The sequence below is a fragment of the Trichoplusia ni genome, chromosome 26 (genome assembly GCF_003590095.1).
Source record: "Trichoplusia ni isolate ovarian cell line Hi5 chromosome 26, tn1, whole genome shotgun sequence".
NCBI lineage: Eukaryota > Metazoa > Arthropoda > Insecta > Lepidoptera > Noctuidae > Trichoplusia > Trichoplusia ni.
Window position 1 is genome coordinate 809,365 of NC_039503.1, and position 17,356 is coordinate 826,720.

The 17,356-nt window shown below is 33.7% G+C and overlaps 1 protein-coding gene across 5 annotated transcripts in view; it reads right to left on the reverse strand.

Annotated features, from left to right (window-relative positions):
- The window catches only part of LOC113505570 (heterogeneous nuclear ribonucleoprotein L), a 396,434-nt gene that overhangs the window by 45,471 nt on the left and 333,607 nt on the right, over window positions 1-17,356 (reverse strand). For all 5 annotated transcript variants that reach the window (XM_026888355.1, XM_026888354.1, XM_026888353.1 and 2 more), the window contains exon 4: window positions 9,281-9,377. In XM_026888355.1, the coding sequence (XP_026744156.1) occupies window positions 9,281-9,377 (97 nt within the window). The remainder of the gene's footprint in view (window positions 1-9,280; window positions 9,378-17,356) is intronic.

A 17,356-nucleotide genomic window follows, 5' to 3' on the forward strand; every position in this document is an offset into this window, starting at 1 on the left:
TATATGCAAGATATTAAATTTTTACAATTAATACAATTGTAAAAATTCCCATTATTTTTAAAGTGTACTGTGGACATTCACGGTTGAAACAATAAGTTAATGCTTAAGATGAAGATACATTGCATCGAAAAAAAAATGTATAGATTTCTTTTATATTTATAAGCTACTTATTTCTTCTGACTCTAAACCTGTATTCTTTATACACATTTGTTTGAAGCAAAAAAAGTTAAAAGTTGTTGCCTGGAAGCCTGCCTGCTACAAATTGAAAATGACTGCACGGGAACATAAAATCAGAATATTCAGTGTCTATCCAGGTTATAAACTATCCGCATAACAAGTTGCGTCTAAATCCGGTCAGCGGTTTTTGTGCGTCAAAGAATAGCAAACATCTCTACATCCTTACTTACAAACTTTCGCGTGTATAATATTGGTAGGATGTTTCGTTGAACCCTAAAGGCCGCAACACTCGTACCCAACGTTACAGGGTCGTTTTATATCGCGATGCAAGCTATTCCAATATATTGCGTCTTTTGGCGTACTCCGCCACCAACCCTTTTTACTTTGGGCCACTAAAACCGCGGTCCAATAATGTTAAACCGCTTATCATGTCAGATGGTCTGACAAAGAGTTCTTGCAACCGCGTTATTGTCGTCTTGAACAAGCCTTTTCATTCACATAACATTTTTGCTTGTGATGTGAATGTTTGTAAAACTACCGCAACACAAAATAATTAATTTCGTTTGTGAGTCGTTACTTTTTAGGAAAAAAGCTGTCACAAGTCATTTAATTTTAGGAGGCCTTAAGATAAAAAAATATGTATATGCTTGTTGGTCACACGCGCGCAGTGGTTTCCATGATGACCTTATACCACGGCTAAATAAACTATGTATTTAAAACAATTACGAAACAAGACTTAGAAAACAAAAATCATTCAAGCGATAATTCACCGCTACTTTAATGGCCTAACAATGATAACTTGGCAGACTATAGAAACCTTGGTTCGCTGGTTACGCACGGGAATCGAACCGGCTTTTATTGTTTCATGTTTCACATAGCGTGACAACCGCGAGACGCAATGCGACATTGTTATTTACGATACGAAGCTAATTTGTTGATGACATCAATTATTTGATGTGCTGTGGCAACTGATATTTTTATGTTAAAGTTTTGCCTTGTGATAATTGTATAACGAAAATCAATATTCAAGTTGTCAACTTTAAAGTTTAAGTTGGTCAAGTTATTTTTCACAGTTTTTTTAAGCTTGACTTCTCTCGCAAATGTATTTTATTTTATTTAATAATTTATGTACACTCACAAGAGGTCTTAAAAGTAATATAACATAAATATAAATGATGTACAAGGGTACTGCTTATTTCTTAAGAAATTTCTGCCAGCAGACCCGCGAAAGGAGAAGTCATCAATATGTATGTATGCATGTTTGATAGTATTCGTTCTAATTTTGTTTCATCAATTTTCCACTTACAGCCAGTATCATATATAAGTGCGTGCACTTAACGGTGTAGCGTTTTCGATGTTCATCACCCTGCGCTATCTGTTTTACCTTATATGTTGTTGTATGTTGTCACTTTCGACTTTTCCATCTGCTGTTACTTGTTCTTTCTTTTAGATCTATCTCAATTTTCGAGCCTATTAGTTACGTTATTCGACAATCTATTAACATTTAAATATTTAATACCCAATAGTGATCCTCTACCAAAAAACCCTGTAGCTACATGTATAAAAAAACTACCTTCTTAAATGCCGTCTTCGAATTTTTAATCACAGTCTTTGCGAACCAAGTCTGAGAGCGTGTAATAACGTGTACATGTAGACACCGCCATTTCCCGTGCTACCATCGCTTGAGTGTTAAATAGCTCTCGAGGAAGAGGAGAGATTGTCTCACTTAGACGTGCGCGGTCTGTGATACCGAGGTCTTTGTGTTTCTGTTTGGGGTAAAGGGGAGAATTACGCGTTTTGAAAAAGTGTCGCGAAAGCTGGTTGAGGAAATTTTATAATGGTGGCTTTTTGTATAATGTACGCAAGGGTAGTAGCGGAAATTATTAGCATTGATTATTATTTGATAATATAAATACTGAAATATCATGTAAAATAAAAACTGGTAATAGTAACGACTCAAAGTTGCGTTACCAAGAGTTCCGTAGGGTGATTAGGTTAAAGTAAAACAAATTTGCAAAGGAAAACCGGATGGTACAGAAATGTGACGCCATATTAACGGACTTCCGTGGCATTGTCGTCCAGTTACCCCTGGTCGCGCCGAATGAAGTTTTTCTTAAAAAATTGGTTATTCATCAAGTTAATTGTCCTTAAATTCGATTATTATTGTTTTTTACAACTCTCCAATTAAACTTTCTGTTGCTAGTACTAAATAAGTAATTTCGTTTAACTCAACAGAAATCCGATAATTCATATAAACCGTTTAATATTTCTTTTAATCGTCTTGTACCAAGCAGAAGTGTGAAAAGTAAAATTATTTTTAAAGCAACCCCGAATATTTGGGGTAATAATAAATAAAATAATGACCCGTGAACCCCAATTACTTTCCCACATTCTTCTAATATATTTAAATTTATACAAACATTTCAAATTCCAAGTGCGATGTTTATAAATCCCAATTTGATTATGTATTGTGAGGTAGGCCTACGATAAACTTATTTCATTAGCAAATACCTAGAATACTTCGTATTATAATTGGGTAGATTCTTTTAGCCAGTAATTATTTTGGTTAATAAGTTTTGGCTACGTTAAATAATTCAACTAAGGTAATTAATGGTGTATTTTCTTTCAATTCACAGGATTACTTCAAGGTAGAAACCCGGTTCTTTTGAAAGACTTACAGGGGAACACAGGTCCAACATGCACAGGTCTTATTGGAAACTATTATCTAAGATGTGATACCAGGAGCCATCCACCCCTATTCTCTAAAAGGACAGACGTGTACTGAACAAAAAATGTATACGTAAATGACTAAGATTGTAGCTCATTAAACGTAAAGTAACACAAGCTTCATATATGAGGGATTTTCATTAATTAACTTTAAAAGAAAATTACAAAATAGCTAACCAATTATTAAAACTTTAATACATCAACCAAAAAACCAAACATTCACAAAAATATTTAAGCTACGTCACCTGTTCATGAATTAAAAAGTGAAATAAAACTTAAAATGTAGGTAACCAACAAACATATTTTCCTTTAAAAATGCGAGCAAACACAGAAACAACTTATTCGTATGCAGAGGTCGGCAACATTTTGGAGTTCATTTAGAATTTTAACATGTAACTTGCATACCCCATTTGTAGGGAATGAGAAATGTGCAAATATACTTCGGTAAGCTGCGGTTCCGTACACTTTAAATTGAATTTAAACGTGTTTTGGTTTAAGTAATTGTATTTTGATATGGAAATTGTATTTTATTCGACAGAGATATTTATTATATTTTATAGAATGACCTTAAATCTTCAATAACGACAAAGTTTTTGTAATGTCCGACAAACTTGAAGGTTATTTCTTTGTTTTTATTATATTTCTTGTCTGATTTTTTTATGAGTTAATAGATAAAGGTACATCATGTTAACCTATAATATAATAGCATGCATTCAACATCTGCCGGTAACAAAATACGATAAGGAAGAGTGTCTGTGACATGCGGTGCCAATTACTAACAGGAAACTATACTCTCCGAGAAAATACATAACATATACGAGTATATAGTAAACATTCAAAACCAATGTTTTCGAGTCTAAAAAATCAATAAGATTTGATTACTAAACAAAAAAAAATAGCTTTCTTCATGTCAGAATAGTTTTAAACACAACAGAAGAGGTCCCTTGCAATCGTGTAGTGATTCGAAAGAAACGCTAACAAACCGTTAAAATATTAAATAAAAAGAATAATAAAATAATTATGAATTCGCTTCACGAAAATCAACATTTCATTAAAGTCATTTCCACGTTATTTCATTTCAACCCATTTATAATTCATAATTAAAATTCTTTAACGCTCGCATTTCTACGACCTTTCAAATAAAACTGTCGACAAATTCTATTGTAATTAAAGGGTCCTCACGTTAGCGGGACCCTAAATAAATCGCCCGCTCACATGTCCCGGTCAGCTGTTTTTTTATTTCGACCTAATCGGATGTTAAATACTCGAGTTTTTCGTTCTACCCTCTTTTCCACGTTTTAAAATGTTATCCATTTATCTCTACTGGCTTTTCACTCTTTTTTACGTTGTTCAAATTAGTAGGTGTTTCAGTTATATGTTTGATTAGGTAATATCTATATCATTAATGACAACATGAAGAGTTTGCTTGTACGGTTGAACACGCTGATATCAAGAATTGCTTGTACGAAAAAGACTTTGTGAAAAATAATGGCAACTATTTTTTATACTAACCTAACTTTACGTTAGTTAATAATGTTTCGTTAAGTTATATTTGACAAAAAATGTTTTTTTATGATGGAGTTGACGAAGTTGATATATTTCTAGATATTCGATTGTTCTTTTGTCACGGGAAGTCAACGCGTCGGATTCGTAACTAAAGGCACTTGTTTTTATTTAGATTTTATTTAAGTGTCTTTGCTTCAATCATTTCACACGATAAAACAACACAAACAAAAAAGAACTCTACTGCTTCAGTTATAAAGTCACTTATACTGTATCTTATTGCTGTGCAGCCATCTATAACTGAACAACAATATCATCTTGTTATACGGAATACCTAAAAAGCCTCATGCCGCCCCTAATAGAGGGTTGTCGTTATAATAGAACGTTTAGTGATGCTTTGTGCCCTATTATGTTGTGTACGGAACCAAAGATCGATCATTTGTAAGGGTCAAATTGTTAGGGGTGGCACGTGAGCGTTTTGTGTAAGTGACTCAGCTTGTTGTGAATTTGCATGAGAATAAATTAAATTGCTTTTAAAAGAGGAAATGTTAGTTACAATTGTATACGCTATAACTTCATGTAAAAAGTTTAGCTTATGAATTATAGAAATTATTAGAAATCGCTGTAAATAAAGGGCACCTCTTTTGTGTGTCAAACATCTATACATTTTTACAAAAACGAAAAACAGAAATTGGGTGCACACAATTTCTGCAAGTGGATTTTACACACTTTTCAATGGAAACAAAGTATTTTTGCTATTTGAAACATTTCTGAAAATCTCGAATATTTTCACAAACTAGCCAGAAACACTTAAAACTACCGCCGCCAAAAGCGAAAAATCCAAGCAAACTTTATTCGTAACGGTTTCCCGCAAGTGGCAACCCTATTTTCCAGGAACGAGACTCCTTACAAGCCCTTGACGCGAGAGCTTTTAGCGACTTGTTACAACAGGTTAGGCAACGCGAAAACTTTGGACTTCGGAACATTCTGACTTTAATGGTACTGTTTGAAAGTGATTGGAAAACTTGTGCGATACACTTAGGAAATAATGTTATTTATAACTTAAAAGGCAAACGATAAATTAGTTCAAAGAAAAATATTTATTGCTAAAAGCAAATAACAAAAGTAAGAAGTAACGTTATTATACCTCATCAACTTAATCCTTTAGCCTTAGCTTTCCTATATTTTTTGCTGTCAAATTTAAAGAATAGAACACCAGCCGAGAATCGAATATTTACAATAGTTTTTGTGAGAAACCCTTTGGAAAACACCCCCTTACCTTACCTAAATACCAACTTAACAATATCTAACATAAAAAGGCCAAGTCCCAACTACCCATAGTCACTCTATTGTCACCTACATTCATTCAGGTGTACATCACAAAATGATTAATGTATTGCGTGACGTAACAAAAAATTACGTCATCTCATCGTTAGACTATAGACCCATGTAAATACAAAAGGTACAATATCCAAATATTACTGAAAAGAATGACATGGATTATAACCTTATTTAAAAAAAGTGTGAATTGTGATAAATTAATGTTTTCAAGACTGAATAAAAGATTAAAATTTTATTGTCGTTTGAAAATAATGATTTAAGGATGTTTTGAGTTCCTTTGTTGAAGGTTTATGTAGGGACGGAATTTTTAGGGTTCCGTACGCGAAGGGTAAAATCGGAACCCTATTACTGAGGGGCCGCTGTCTGTCTTTCCATACATAACTAGGCTGAATGTCATAAGCCGTGACAAACTTGACTGGTTTCATTTCTAATTTCTTAATTATTTACTTAATTTCGTGTTAAAAATTAAAATATAGTTAAAACTTAACAGCAATAAGACTGCACTGGTGTAATAGTAAAAGTTGATAATGTTTCTTTTAAAGGTATAAACTTAACATAAAAAACAAAGTAGTCAAAAGGGAATGCATTTAAAAACAAATGTCACACAAATAAACCGAACGAAATAAAACTGTCTACCGTAAAGTGTTACGCAAAGAGATTCCAATTTAAAATATACAAAATTTAACGGAAAATTCCGATTCTTTAAAATGTAGACGATCGCGACACACGTCCAAACAGTGCGACGGTTGTCAAGCAAATAGCTCGCTCGCGTTCGAAATTCGAAATGGAACGACTTTTTTATTGGATCGCCGGACACTGCGTGTCGGGAACTGTCGAGATCTTCATTTTTGCGAATTGCTAAATAGGATTGTATTGTGTTTCGTTTGGACATTGTTTCGTATAGAGATTCAGTTTTGTTTTTAAAGGTTATACCTGACTGAGACTCTCGTGTTGATTAAAAAACATGGATGCAGAGAAAAATTGTTTCAGATTTTTTGCCCGGAAGGGGAGCTAGTATTGTGCTTAGATATTGCGATTATCAGAAACGAAATGCTCATCGCTAAAATGCCCTAGTTACTTTTGAACTCGGGTAAAACAAATATTCGGAATGTCTGATAGGCCTGATAAGCCTACATTTTTAAATAAAATGTGTCGACTGTACTACAACAATACAACACAGCCAAAATTAATCAACTAGGTATTATTTCAAACCTAAAAGTTAAAAAGGGACACGGTAACATAGAAGATAATTTATCCTTTTCATTCGAGGGTAGAAACGAATTCGTATAAAAAGTTTCGAACAATGTCCTCAAATGAAGCGTCTACGTAACGTTGCGATAGGTTGACCATCAAGTTTAATCAATTTGGACAATCCATACAAGACTTCCATTATAGATGATATTATGAAAGCAGGAAGCAATTGCCTGCCTGTGTTAATTTTGAAGGCGAAATTATTAAAGTTTTATATACAAGTTGATTTGTAAAAGCTTCAACAATAAAGATGTATAAAGCTAGATTATTTTTGCAGAAGAGCACAGCAGAACACTGAGGATGTAATTAACTCTTCCTGTTATACACTGAAGATGGAGATAACCTGACTTTTTGAGCTCCAGGAGCATATATATATTATGTCTATCATTAGTTCGAAGAGAAAAATAGTTTTTTAAAGTAACTATCAAGAGGATGAATTATTATTAAAGGATTCAAGGAAGGTGCAAGTATTTAATCACGCGTATCTATCGAAGTAGCATTATCATAACGAAATCCGGTTGGGTCAAAAACTGGTCAGGCGATTCCGGTAAATACGCGTCAGAAAACCGTTGCATTACGTCTTAATCAATTGTCATACCTTCGGGAGATAGTGTAGACAATTCTCAGTTTCACAAAGCATACCTATCCTATGTAATTCGTGGTTAGTCGAAGCAAGCAGCCGGCGCGGCGGTCCGAGCGGTGCAGCAGCCATTTTTTATTCTAGCTCAATTTTCCCTCACAAAGGAAGTGGCGGGCAAGCAAAATTTGCCGGAGCACCGTTACTTTTGTGCTTTTATGTCGCTTGCTTCAGCTCAACGAGCTGCATAGTGGCTGATTGTTTTTAATTGTTACCAAGCATTATTTGAATGTGCGGTGTTAATTTTGTATTGATATTTTATATATTTAGTGCAATTAACGTATTGACGGATTTTAATGTTCAAATAAGTTCAAAATCAAAGTTAGAAGTTGGTATTCCAAGTAGGCCGTTATCAAAATTTCATTAGTATGGAGAAGAGCCAGCAAGAAAATCCATATTTTATTGTTTGTTTATTGAAGAGGTAAAAATCACATTATGATATGAAAATAACTTAAATACCCATCTTTTTTTATGACGATAATCTAATTTTATTGACCAACCCATAGCCTGTTCTGAGCTATTTTTATTTATGTATTTTCAACAAGTTTAATAATATCGTCTATTTTGCCATTGGTCCCTCTCATCGAAAATTAATATTTTAATTTTTGTGTCAGCTTTAGTACTAAATTAAAGTTATGGACCTCCGACGCAAAAAGAGGGCTGTTATAAGTTTGACGTATCTGTCTATCTGCATGTAGCATCGTAGATCCCGAATGGAATGAAATATTTAAATTTATTTTGTTTCGTTTTAAAGATGAATTGATAATATGCAAGTGTTCTTAGACATGTTTGTCAAAAACCGTTCAAGCCATCTAAAAGTAAGGGGGATCAATTTCTTTTTGTCGGGGTTATTTTTCTAATTTTATTAACAATGATTTTCCCTTAACATGCCTTGATATTTCTTCCACAGAATCACCCACCTACATAAATCATACCATCAAAGAATTGTCTCTACAGGATGACGACGGAGGATACCGTGGCACGCCAGCCCCCGCTATGAGTGACGGTAACACAACGCTTAAGCAAACGCCGAGCTCCTGAGAGGTCACTTAGCGTCGCCGTGTAGAGTTACTGACCGATCGAGAGCCGTGTCGTGTGTAAGCTGCCTTATTTTTCAATGTTGTGAAGAATTTAGATTCGTCTTTTGTTTCAGCGATCCTCTTTCCTAAACCTTGCTGTGTCCAACAGGGTCTATGTGTAATAAACTGCTCAATTAAAATAAATATTATGGAAGCAATGAAGTATTGCATATATTTTTATTCTAGTTACGTGTATATTACTATCAGTTTATTTATTTGAGATTTTCAAAGCAATATTAACTACTCGATTCCATTGTTATTTAAATCGGTTTAATTAAAGCTTGAAAGATCTTCACTATCCCGAATTTACCAATCGTGAAATTAAAAATAAAATGTGAAAAATGGCAACTGGCCTAATAAACATAAAACTGGTACATACTAGATTTTTGTTCTATTAAACACAACCAGAAACCCAAACACCACGTTTCAAACCTGCTATTGAAAAGAGACGCTACTCTCGCACAACCAGGCTCTCACAACTGAAATAATATTATTTCAAGACGTAGTGGTAGGCTCACATATACATAAATAATATTTTAAAAGAAAGTAAGTATTGTGTACATACCTTTGCGAACTCGATTTTGAGTGTGCAGCACCCGGAGTATATGTCGCAGCCGTGTAGCGCCTCCTTCGCTCGCGTCGCAGACTCCACGCTTTCAAACTTGTGGCCAGGAGTTAAGGAAACATTTGTACATATACATAGTGATATTAGAAAAAACATAGTAGGTACGCCTTTTGTGAAAAATGCTTTCATGAATGAAAATTAATTTAAACTTTTAATGTATAACTAGCCTAAAATGTCTCACTGCTTGGTTCTTTGACAGTCTTATTTTTATTTAAAGCCCCGAATGACCAGTTCGCCAAAAACACTTAACATACATATTTCGTCTACACTAGTATGCGAAATTGATATGAAATTGTCAATTATTTTAAAATAGAATAACTTGAGAATAGACAAACAATTAATAATCAAACATAACTTAAATACATAAAAAAACTATATTAACCATATCTTCGCACGTGCAGAGATAAATCTTGTAAGTATTAAAACAAACAAATAATTCAAAATTAGTTACGGACTTGCAAATCAGCATTTATCATTACAACGAATGTACATACGGTTTCAGATTACCATAAATGAATATTTTAACTTGATGGTCACTGCTTTTTATTTACTATCATAACTACAAATACAGTGATTATTTTGAAGTATTTTTCGAGGTAAATATCTTAAATATTCTTCAAAAAGGCTATACCTAACTGGATAATATTTGATTGCCAGCAAAACACTTCGATTCTTACTCAAAATTATTAATATTATAAGCAAAAAAATTAAAACAAATTACGAAAAACCGGGGTCCCATGTCGACTTACTATTACAAGCATAGAAACAGCACATATAAACTTATTTAAACAAGCTTTCTTCAAACACATCTGAATTAAAGGAACTTTAAAAACAGTCTTTCTGTCCATCAAACAAAGTAAGAAAGTTTGACGATAAAACGAGATCGGATTAGGTTCGTCATAATGTTATTGACCGATTAAGTCTGTAGACATCGGTATTATTCAAATGTCTCCAGTGGAGCGGATGCCATTCCATGTAATATAGATAAGGAGGTGACATAGTGATAGGATGTCGCGGAAATTGTGATATCTTCAATAATTTTATGACTTCGTAGTATTTTATACAGTTGTCAAACATTTTTAAACGACTCCCGCACTAAGAATTGAATCTTTAAAGCAAGCAAATCTCATGATTCATTGGAAATCTTGATGCCTATTAGATTAATAATGTTTTTTTTTTCATTTTTGATGGACGACTCCCGCGTTATATTTGTAATTTAATCCTTGTGTCGCAGGGGTTTCCCAAATAAAGTCATATATTATGCAAACAGACACCCAGACTTGGGACAAGCATTCGTGGATCACACAAATCCCACACGAGGGGATCGAAATGGTGACCTTTAGCACTCGGCTATCACAATTGATTTGACAACACATTCATTTCATTAATTAACCAATTAAAAACCTATAAATAATTTACAGTATAAAATAAAAAAAGACATTCTGAATACGTAAACTTATCCTATACCTACTGCCTATGAGTAAAACTCTCATTACTGTCAAATTGTAACCCATATTGCAATTCCATAGTTCAAACATGTCTGACCCTTTAACGAGACAAGTGCTATAGTTCGTCGATCATAGCCGTTAAGTAATGACCTGAGTAAATAACTTAACCGTTGGTATAGCTTCAGCCGATTAACCCGATTGGCACGGAGAACTCCATTAATGATCCAGTTTCATGAAGATGAACTTAGTTTAAACCTTGGTTCTGATAATTATGGTCGTATCTTATCTTATCTTCCTATACATAGCACAATTGGTTATAACAGAAAGCGTAAATTGGGTTCATTTTGACATGAAAACTTACAATTGAAATAGAGTGAAGCAAAATAAACTTTTTTTTCATGCACGTAAGTGTTAGGTCGATTCAAAATATTATCATTGTGTATAAAAATATGTCATGTATAAAATTTTCGTGTCACGGTGTACGTAATTGAACTTATCCGAGACGGCTCGCTTTCTGTTCATTCTCTAGTTACCCACTTGTATAGAATAATAACGTTTACCGGGACAGCTAAATAACAATACTTATGTACCTACTGCTTTAGTTCAGAAAAAAAAAAAAAAATTATGATATTTCAGCATCGTCACAAATTTTAGTATTTCACCATTCCCGCTGTTCTCGTGTCACTTAGGCCCGCCACTCGGATTCACAGACGTCCCTACTTATATTCCGATTTGGACAAAACTCTGAACTAATTTGAATAAAAGTCTCTTTGAAAAAAAATGACGAAAGTGTAATTAAACAAAGATTTTATGACAACTGTTCCGATTACTTTATAATTCTGATGCTTTCGAGAAGTTTTTATAGCTTACAGTTAATTTTTATTAACGATTTTATGTTTGCCGTTTTGAAAGTTTCACCGCGGTTCGATTTAATCGCGATTTTAGAGAATCTACAATCATAAACTTAAATTTCTTTGAAAAAAAAAATTACTTTTAAATACTGCCAAAATTTGATATATAAGATATCAAATTTTAAAGACATATTCATACTACTATTGTAAAGCTTAAGAGAGTTAGTTTATTTAAACTTGGGAACTACTGCATCTTACAAAATTCTTTCAGTTTTACATACTAAATAGTAGCAGGCTAGTAATGAAACGGTAAAAAAAATCATGCACTATAAACTATTAATTCAATTTACTTGATACCTTTATAACCAGGCGAACGAAATCTCCAGCAACATATAGTTTTAGAATAAACCTGAACCAAAGAAAGGATTTACTTTTTTGTCTTTTTTATTCCCCTTGACCGTGACAGGGATAGCATACCAATATAATATAGTCAGACGAAGCCGCGAATATAGCTAATCCTTCGATATATAGACCGTTTTAAATCAGTACTGGTGAAATGCCTTTCAATACACCCTTTGTACTTCGATACTACGTCAACAGTCAGCCTACGCAAGTGATCTAAATGGATCCGCCAACGCTTTTGCAATTGACCTTTATCGAGTAAGGCGACACCCAAACAACGCTTCATGTAGTTCAATTATCACTAGTACTATAGCAGTGATAGATTATTGGTATGATCGCAAGATTGTCAAGTCAAAAGTAGTAAGTTCAAATTCAGTCATGCAACAACATCTTTTCGAAATCATGACGGGAAAATGGGAAAAAGCTGTATTTAGTATTAGATATAGTTTTGAGGCCCTTTGATTCATGAAGTTGTGTAGTATCAGGAATCTAATAACTTTGGTCCTCGACAACGCTTGCGTTAGTCACAAACTTCTATAAGTTCGTGATACCTTAAACCCTTAGGGATTAAAGTTACAAGAATAAATCTCTTACGTTCACTGCGGAATTATCTAACCACAGAAAAAAACACAACAAATTCTATCACAGCCAGCCATAATGTATTATTTCAATAACTAAACAATGTGAAGAAAAAAAACCAACAGATTTTATTAATCGCAGTCTTTAAAATGGTATTCATTCGTGCGTGGGTCGATGCACGGGCGGCCTTGTAGACCTATGGGATTCCTCAGTCACACCGACTCGTAACATCTGTTACAATCTGTTTACAAATGTTACGCGTTCTGAGTAGTGTCGTTATAATCTGGTGTTACAACATTCTGTGTAAACAATCAGAATGTAAACAATTGTTAGTTTGATTAAACGGATTATAGTTGTGTGTTTACTTATAATGGTGATTGATGAGCTTCGGTTACCAAGATCTAAGTGTTTTGACTGGTTAATACTTATTAGATTATTGTTTGCAAATGCTAATACATTAAGTGTGATTAGTTTGTCTCGCTTTGTTATTAGCTATTATGTACTCTAAAGATTATTTTGATTTTAAGTGTAAACATTATTATTTTATACATTAGAGCTACGGCATAGATTTCCGCATAATCTAATAATAGTTTGTTATTAAACTATTTAATATTATTCGCAATGTAACTCTAACTCTAAAATGGTATAGTAAATACTATACCATTTTAGAATGTAAATTATTTTTCACCATAAAATCACACATTACTTACGTTACGGTGTAACAGACGGCTACGTCAAAAGCCCACGTGCTTTCAATAACTCTTACAAATATTTTTTTTCCGCAACGAAACAATTTCTATTATAAATCATTTTGATTTCAGTCATACGTTCTTATTATTCATTGTTCAAAAATATACGAGCGCCATTTTAAAATAGTTTGTAGTAATGTTTGAATATTGAAAATTGATTTGAGTGAAACGTTATACGATTGCAGTGAATATACTCTATTTAAGAGAAGTTCTAGAGATTTACACACATTTATTTATTTACACTGGCGGACTTAATGCCTGAGGCATTCTCTACCAGTCAACTATAGGGTGATGCGGAGATATCTCTATCATTACCTACCTACTATAAATATACAACAAAAAATATCTTAAAGACAGAAATCGAATTAAACTACTACTTTCCATTAAGATTTCTCGGCATTTTTAAATGGCTTTGGTAAACATTGTCCGCAGGCATACCAAACACAAAAGTCGGGGTCTACTACCAGCTTTTAAAGCAAAAATATTACTGTTGCGGAAGGGAGAAGAGCAACACGGCGTAGAACGGTGTCTTTACACATTTTTTTTAGTACCGGAAGGGAAATCATGAAGTAAATCTTTCCACTTTGATTTTAATGGTAGGTAGGCAGGGAGTTTCAGACTTTTAGCGACTAAACCCACCCACCTTTCGAATCTCCGAAATTTATACCGCAGCTCCAAACAGCATAAACGAAAGATGAGGGTAGATTTTATTCAGCCATTGGATTTAGTTCGACTCAAATTGGGAGGAGTTATTTGATGATATAGTAAGATATGAAAGTAATTTTTGTGCGTCTTCAAAAAAATTAGAACATTTCAAAATCGTACTATGTCAAATGACGCATGTTACACAGAATTTAAAATATTCTATTACAGAGGAGATCTACTAATATACTCGTCAATTTGCCAATCCTTTGAAACTCAACCCGCTGTCAAAATCCCGGGAACAAAACAAGTCATGCGCAGCCGACTAATATTTCACACATTATGAACGATTAGTCATCGCTAATACTTCGAAACGATGATATTTTTATATTTCATTGCGATCGTGAAGTTTTATTCGGAATCTTTGATTTCGTTCGTGAATAATTGTGAGGGTAATCGACTGGAACCATTTGTAATAAGGAATAATTATTTCACTTCATTATTTTAAGAGGTTTATTGAAATTGATTTCTTTACGGACAGGTATCTGAATTTGAAAGATTTTCTTCTAAATTTTGTTTTAGATGTTCATTTTCCGTACTCTTTTTCGAAAATTAGAGATTCAGTTACCAAAACTAATTAACACAAAAATTCCTCAAACTAAGTAAAATACATAGGTAAGTTAAGTAAGTAAGGCTTAGGAAGTAGTGGCAGGACGATCTAAACGTTTACACGTGTGGGCTGGTTCCATGTGGCCCAGAATAGAGAATCGTGGTAGGATTTCGGGGCAGGCTTTTCCCAATAGTGGCACACAGTGGGCTAAATAAAGAAAAAAGAAAAATAAGTAAAATGACAACTTTCCTTAAACAATAATTTCTTGTAACACATTTTTTACTTTTCGATATAAATAATAACCCCTCATAGATTCCCTAATTACTACGTCACTTTGAACCTCAATACATAATATATTATTTAGTAGTAATTAAAAAAACGTAATTATAAGGACAACCACGTCATCCCACACATGTGTCACTTTTTAAACCGAGTTAATACTCGCGTTATATCCCATCCTCGTCGCCAGTCAGCTACCAAATAAAACCACCCTTGTCCATGGATACTAATTTATTACTGACCAAGGTCAGAACATGGCGGTGCTAGCACGCACACATAGATACGCACACACACATACACATCAAAAATGCTATGTTTGTACTTGTGAATTACATTGTTAACTTTAACAACGATGAAAAGAACAAGCTTCTAGATTGCTTTTTAGTTTTGAAATCGAAAGTACTTAAAAAAAATTACAAATGAATTTTAACTCGATAATGTTTTAAGCGAAGCTCCTATTACCTATACCATGCAGGTTTAAATCAAACCATAATAGTGGGTTGGGATGACCCATGATTGTACAACTGCACAATATATAGGCTTAAAAAAATACGCAGGATCGAACCCGCAAACTTAACTACCAAATACAACCGATCCAATCCACTTAACCACTCCGTCATTTATCAGAAACCGACTAACGGTCTACAGTAGTTGCTACTGAAGTTAGTAAAACTATAAAATATCGTTGTCTGCAACTAAACAAGTGCTTAGTAGGTATAAATCCCAACTATGTGTTTATTTATATAAAACTTTACGATTCGTAGAATGAGGGCGCCATGGCGTAGCTCGAGATTGGTGTGGGGTCCCATTGCGAGCGATAGCGATTTTTATTTAAATTAAAAAATAAAGACTTTACATACACAAGTCTTAATTTTCGTTAATATTACACCAAAACAAAATACAATGAATCGTTTGTTCCCGAGATTCATGAAACTAATTTACCAAATGACATCTGGTCATTCTTGTCTTATATTGGTAAATTTAACCCCTTGATAGGGTGAGATAAATGAATAGAGAAATATTTTAATTGGAACAGAAGTGGATACGATTTATTTCATGAATAGTCTACGTAACTCAACCATACTTTTATTAAATAGTATTCACTACAAAAACCACATTTCAGGTTCTTTAAAACCGCTTATCGCCCCGCTCAAGATCCTGCTGACAGTGAGACCTTACGCACTTTACAGAAAAATATACAGACTTCTTATTTTAATACGTTCGTTCCGTTTCACGGCAGTGAGTGCTTCAAAATAAATACGTTTTATTGCCTATAATTGTAACACATTCTATTTACAAACCGCAGATATTTTTAATTTATTGTGATTGACTTGTTTTCTGTTTTGGTTGTTTATTGATAAAAGAAACAAATTATATAAATAGTTATTAGAACTGTCTTTGTAAACACAACGTCATAGAAATAAAGTAATGGTATTATTAGGTGAAATGGGTCACGCATAATACGCTTTGTAACTAACCTTGTAAACAGTTCATAGCTAATAATGACCTAGCTGTCACTTTCCTTTTGTCTTACCGCTGAGATTCATGTACATCGTGCTCGGACGTTTTCCTAATTATAATCTTTTACAATCATACTGGTGTTTGAGTTTCCATCCATAATCCATCAATAGTAATATTTATGCTGAAGTTGTTTGTATGCTCACGTTATGAGCTATTGATGAACTACTCGTATTAATAAAACTGATCTGATCAATAAACATCACATTTTGTAATTAGGCTAGCATCAAACCAGAGACCTCTCGGTCTGGCAGTAGCGTCAAAATTTGCAAGGAGAATCTAACATATAAAAAAAACAAATGCCAACGCACCAACAACGGTTTAAATTTTCTAGCAAACATCACAATCTCACCTGAAACAACGACTATTAAATAAAATAGCGCAGTTTACATAATATAAACTTTCTAACACATTGCAACTTTGCACCTGTGTACCGATTTGGTACTAGCGGTACTTTTGTAGAGGTACTTTAAGAATAATACCCTCCCACGGGTGTCATACGAAAAGTGGAAGATATCTGCATCATAATCACGAAATATGACACCGTTTTACAAAGATATTGTGGTTTAGGAGTATCCTAAATTCTGTTTAGTTACAATAAACTAAGGTACAGGTATAATATAGAATTACTTTTAAACTTACTAAACTCGCAACTAGCTTGACCCAGAAAACGGTTTTACCAGCTACCATCTATATTCTAGAGTCTAGAGAATATCTCCAAGAAGGTGTTGTCCGATTCTCAGACCTACCCAATTCATGGAAATCGATCAAGCCGTTTCGTAGGAGATTTTTTACATAAGATATTAATTCGCAAGGACAACAATACAAACATATTGAAACCCATATTGAAACACCGCTCTTGGTGTGGGATACCAACCTATACAATACATACTCGTTAACACCGACTCCAAGCGTAACAGGACATCAAATTCAATTGT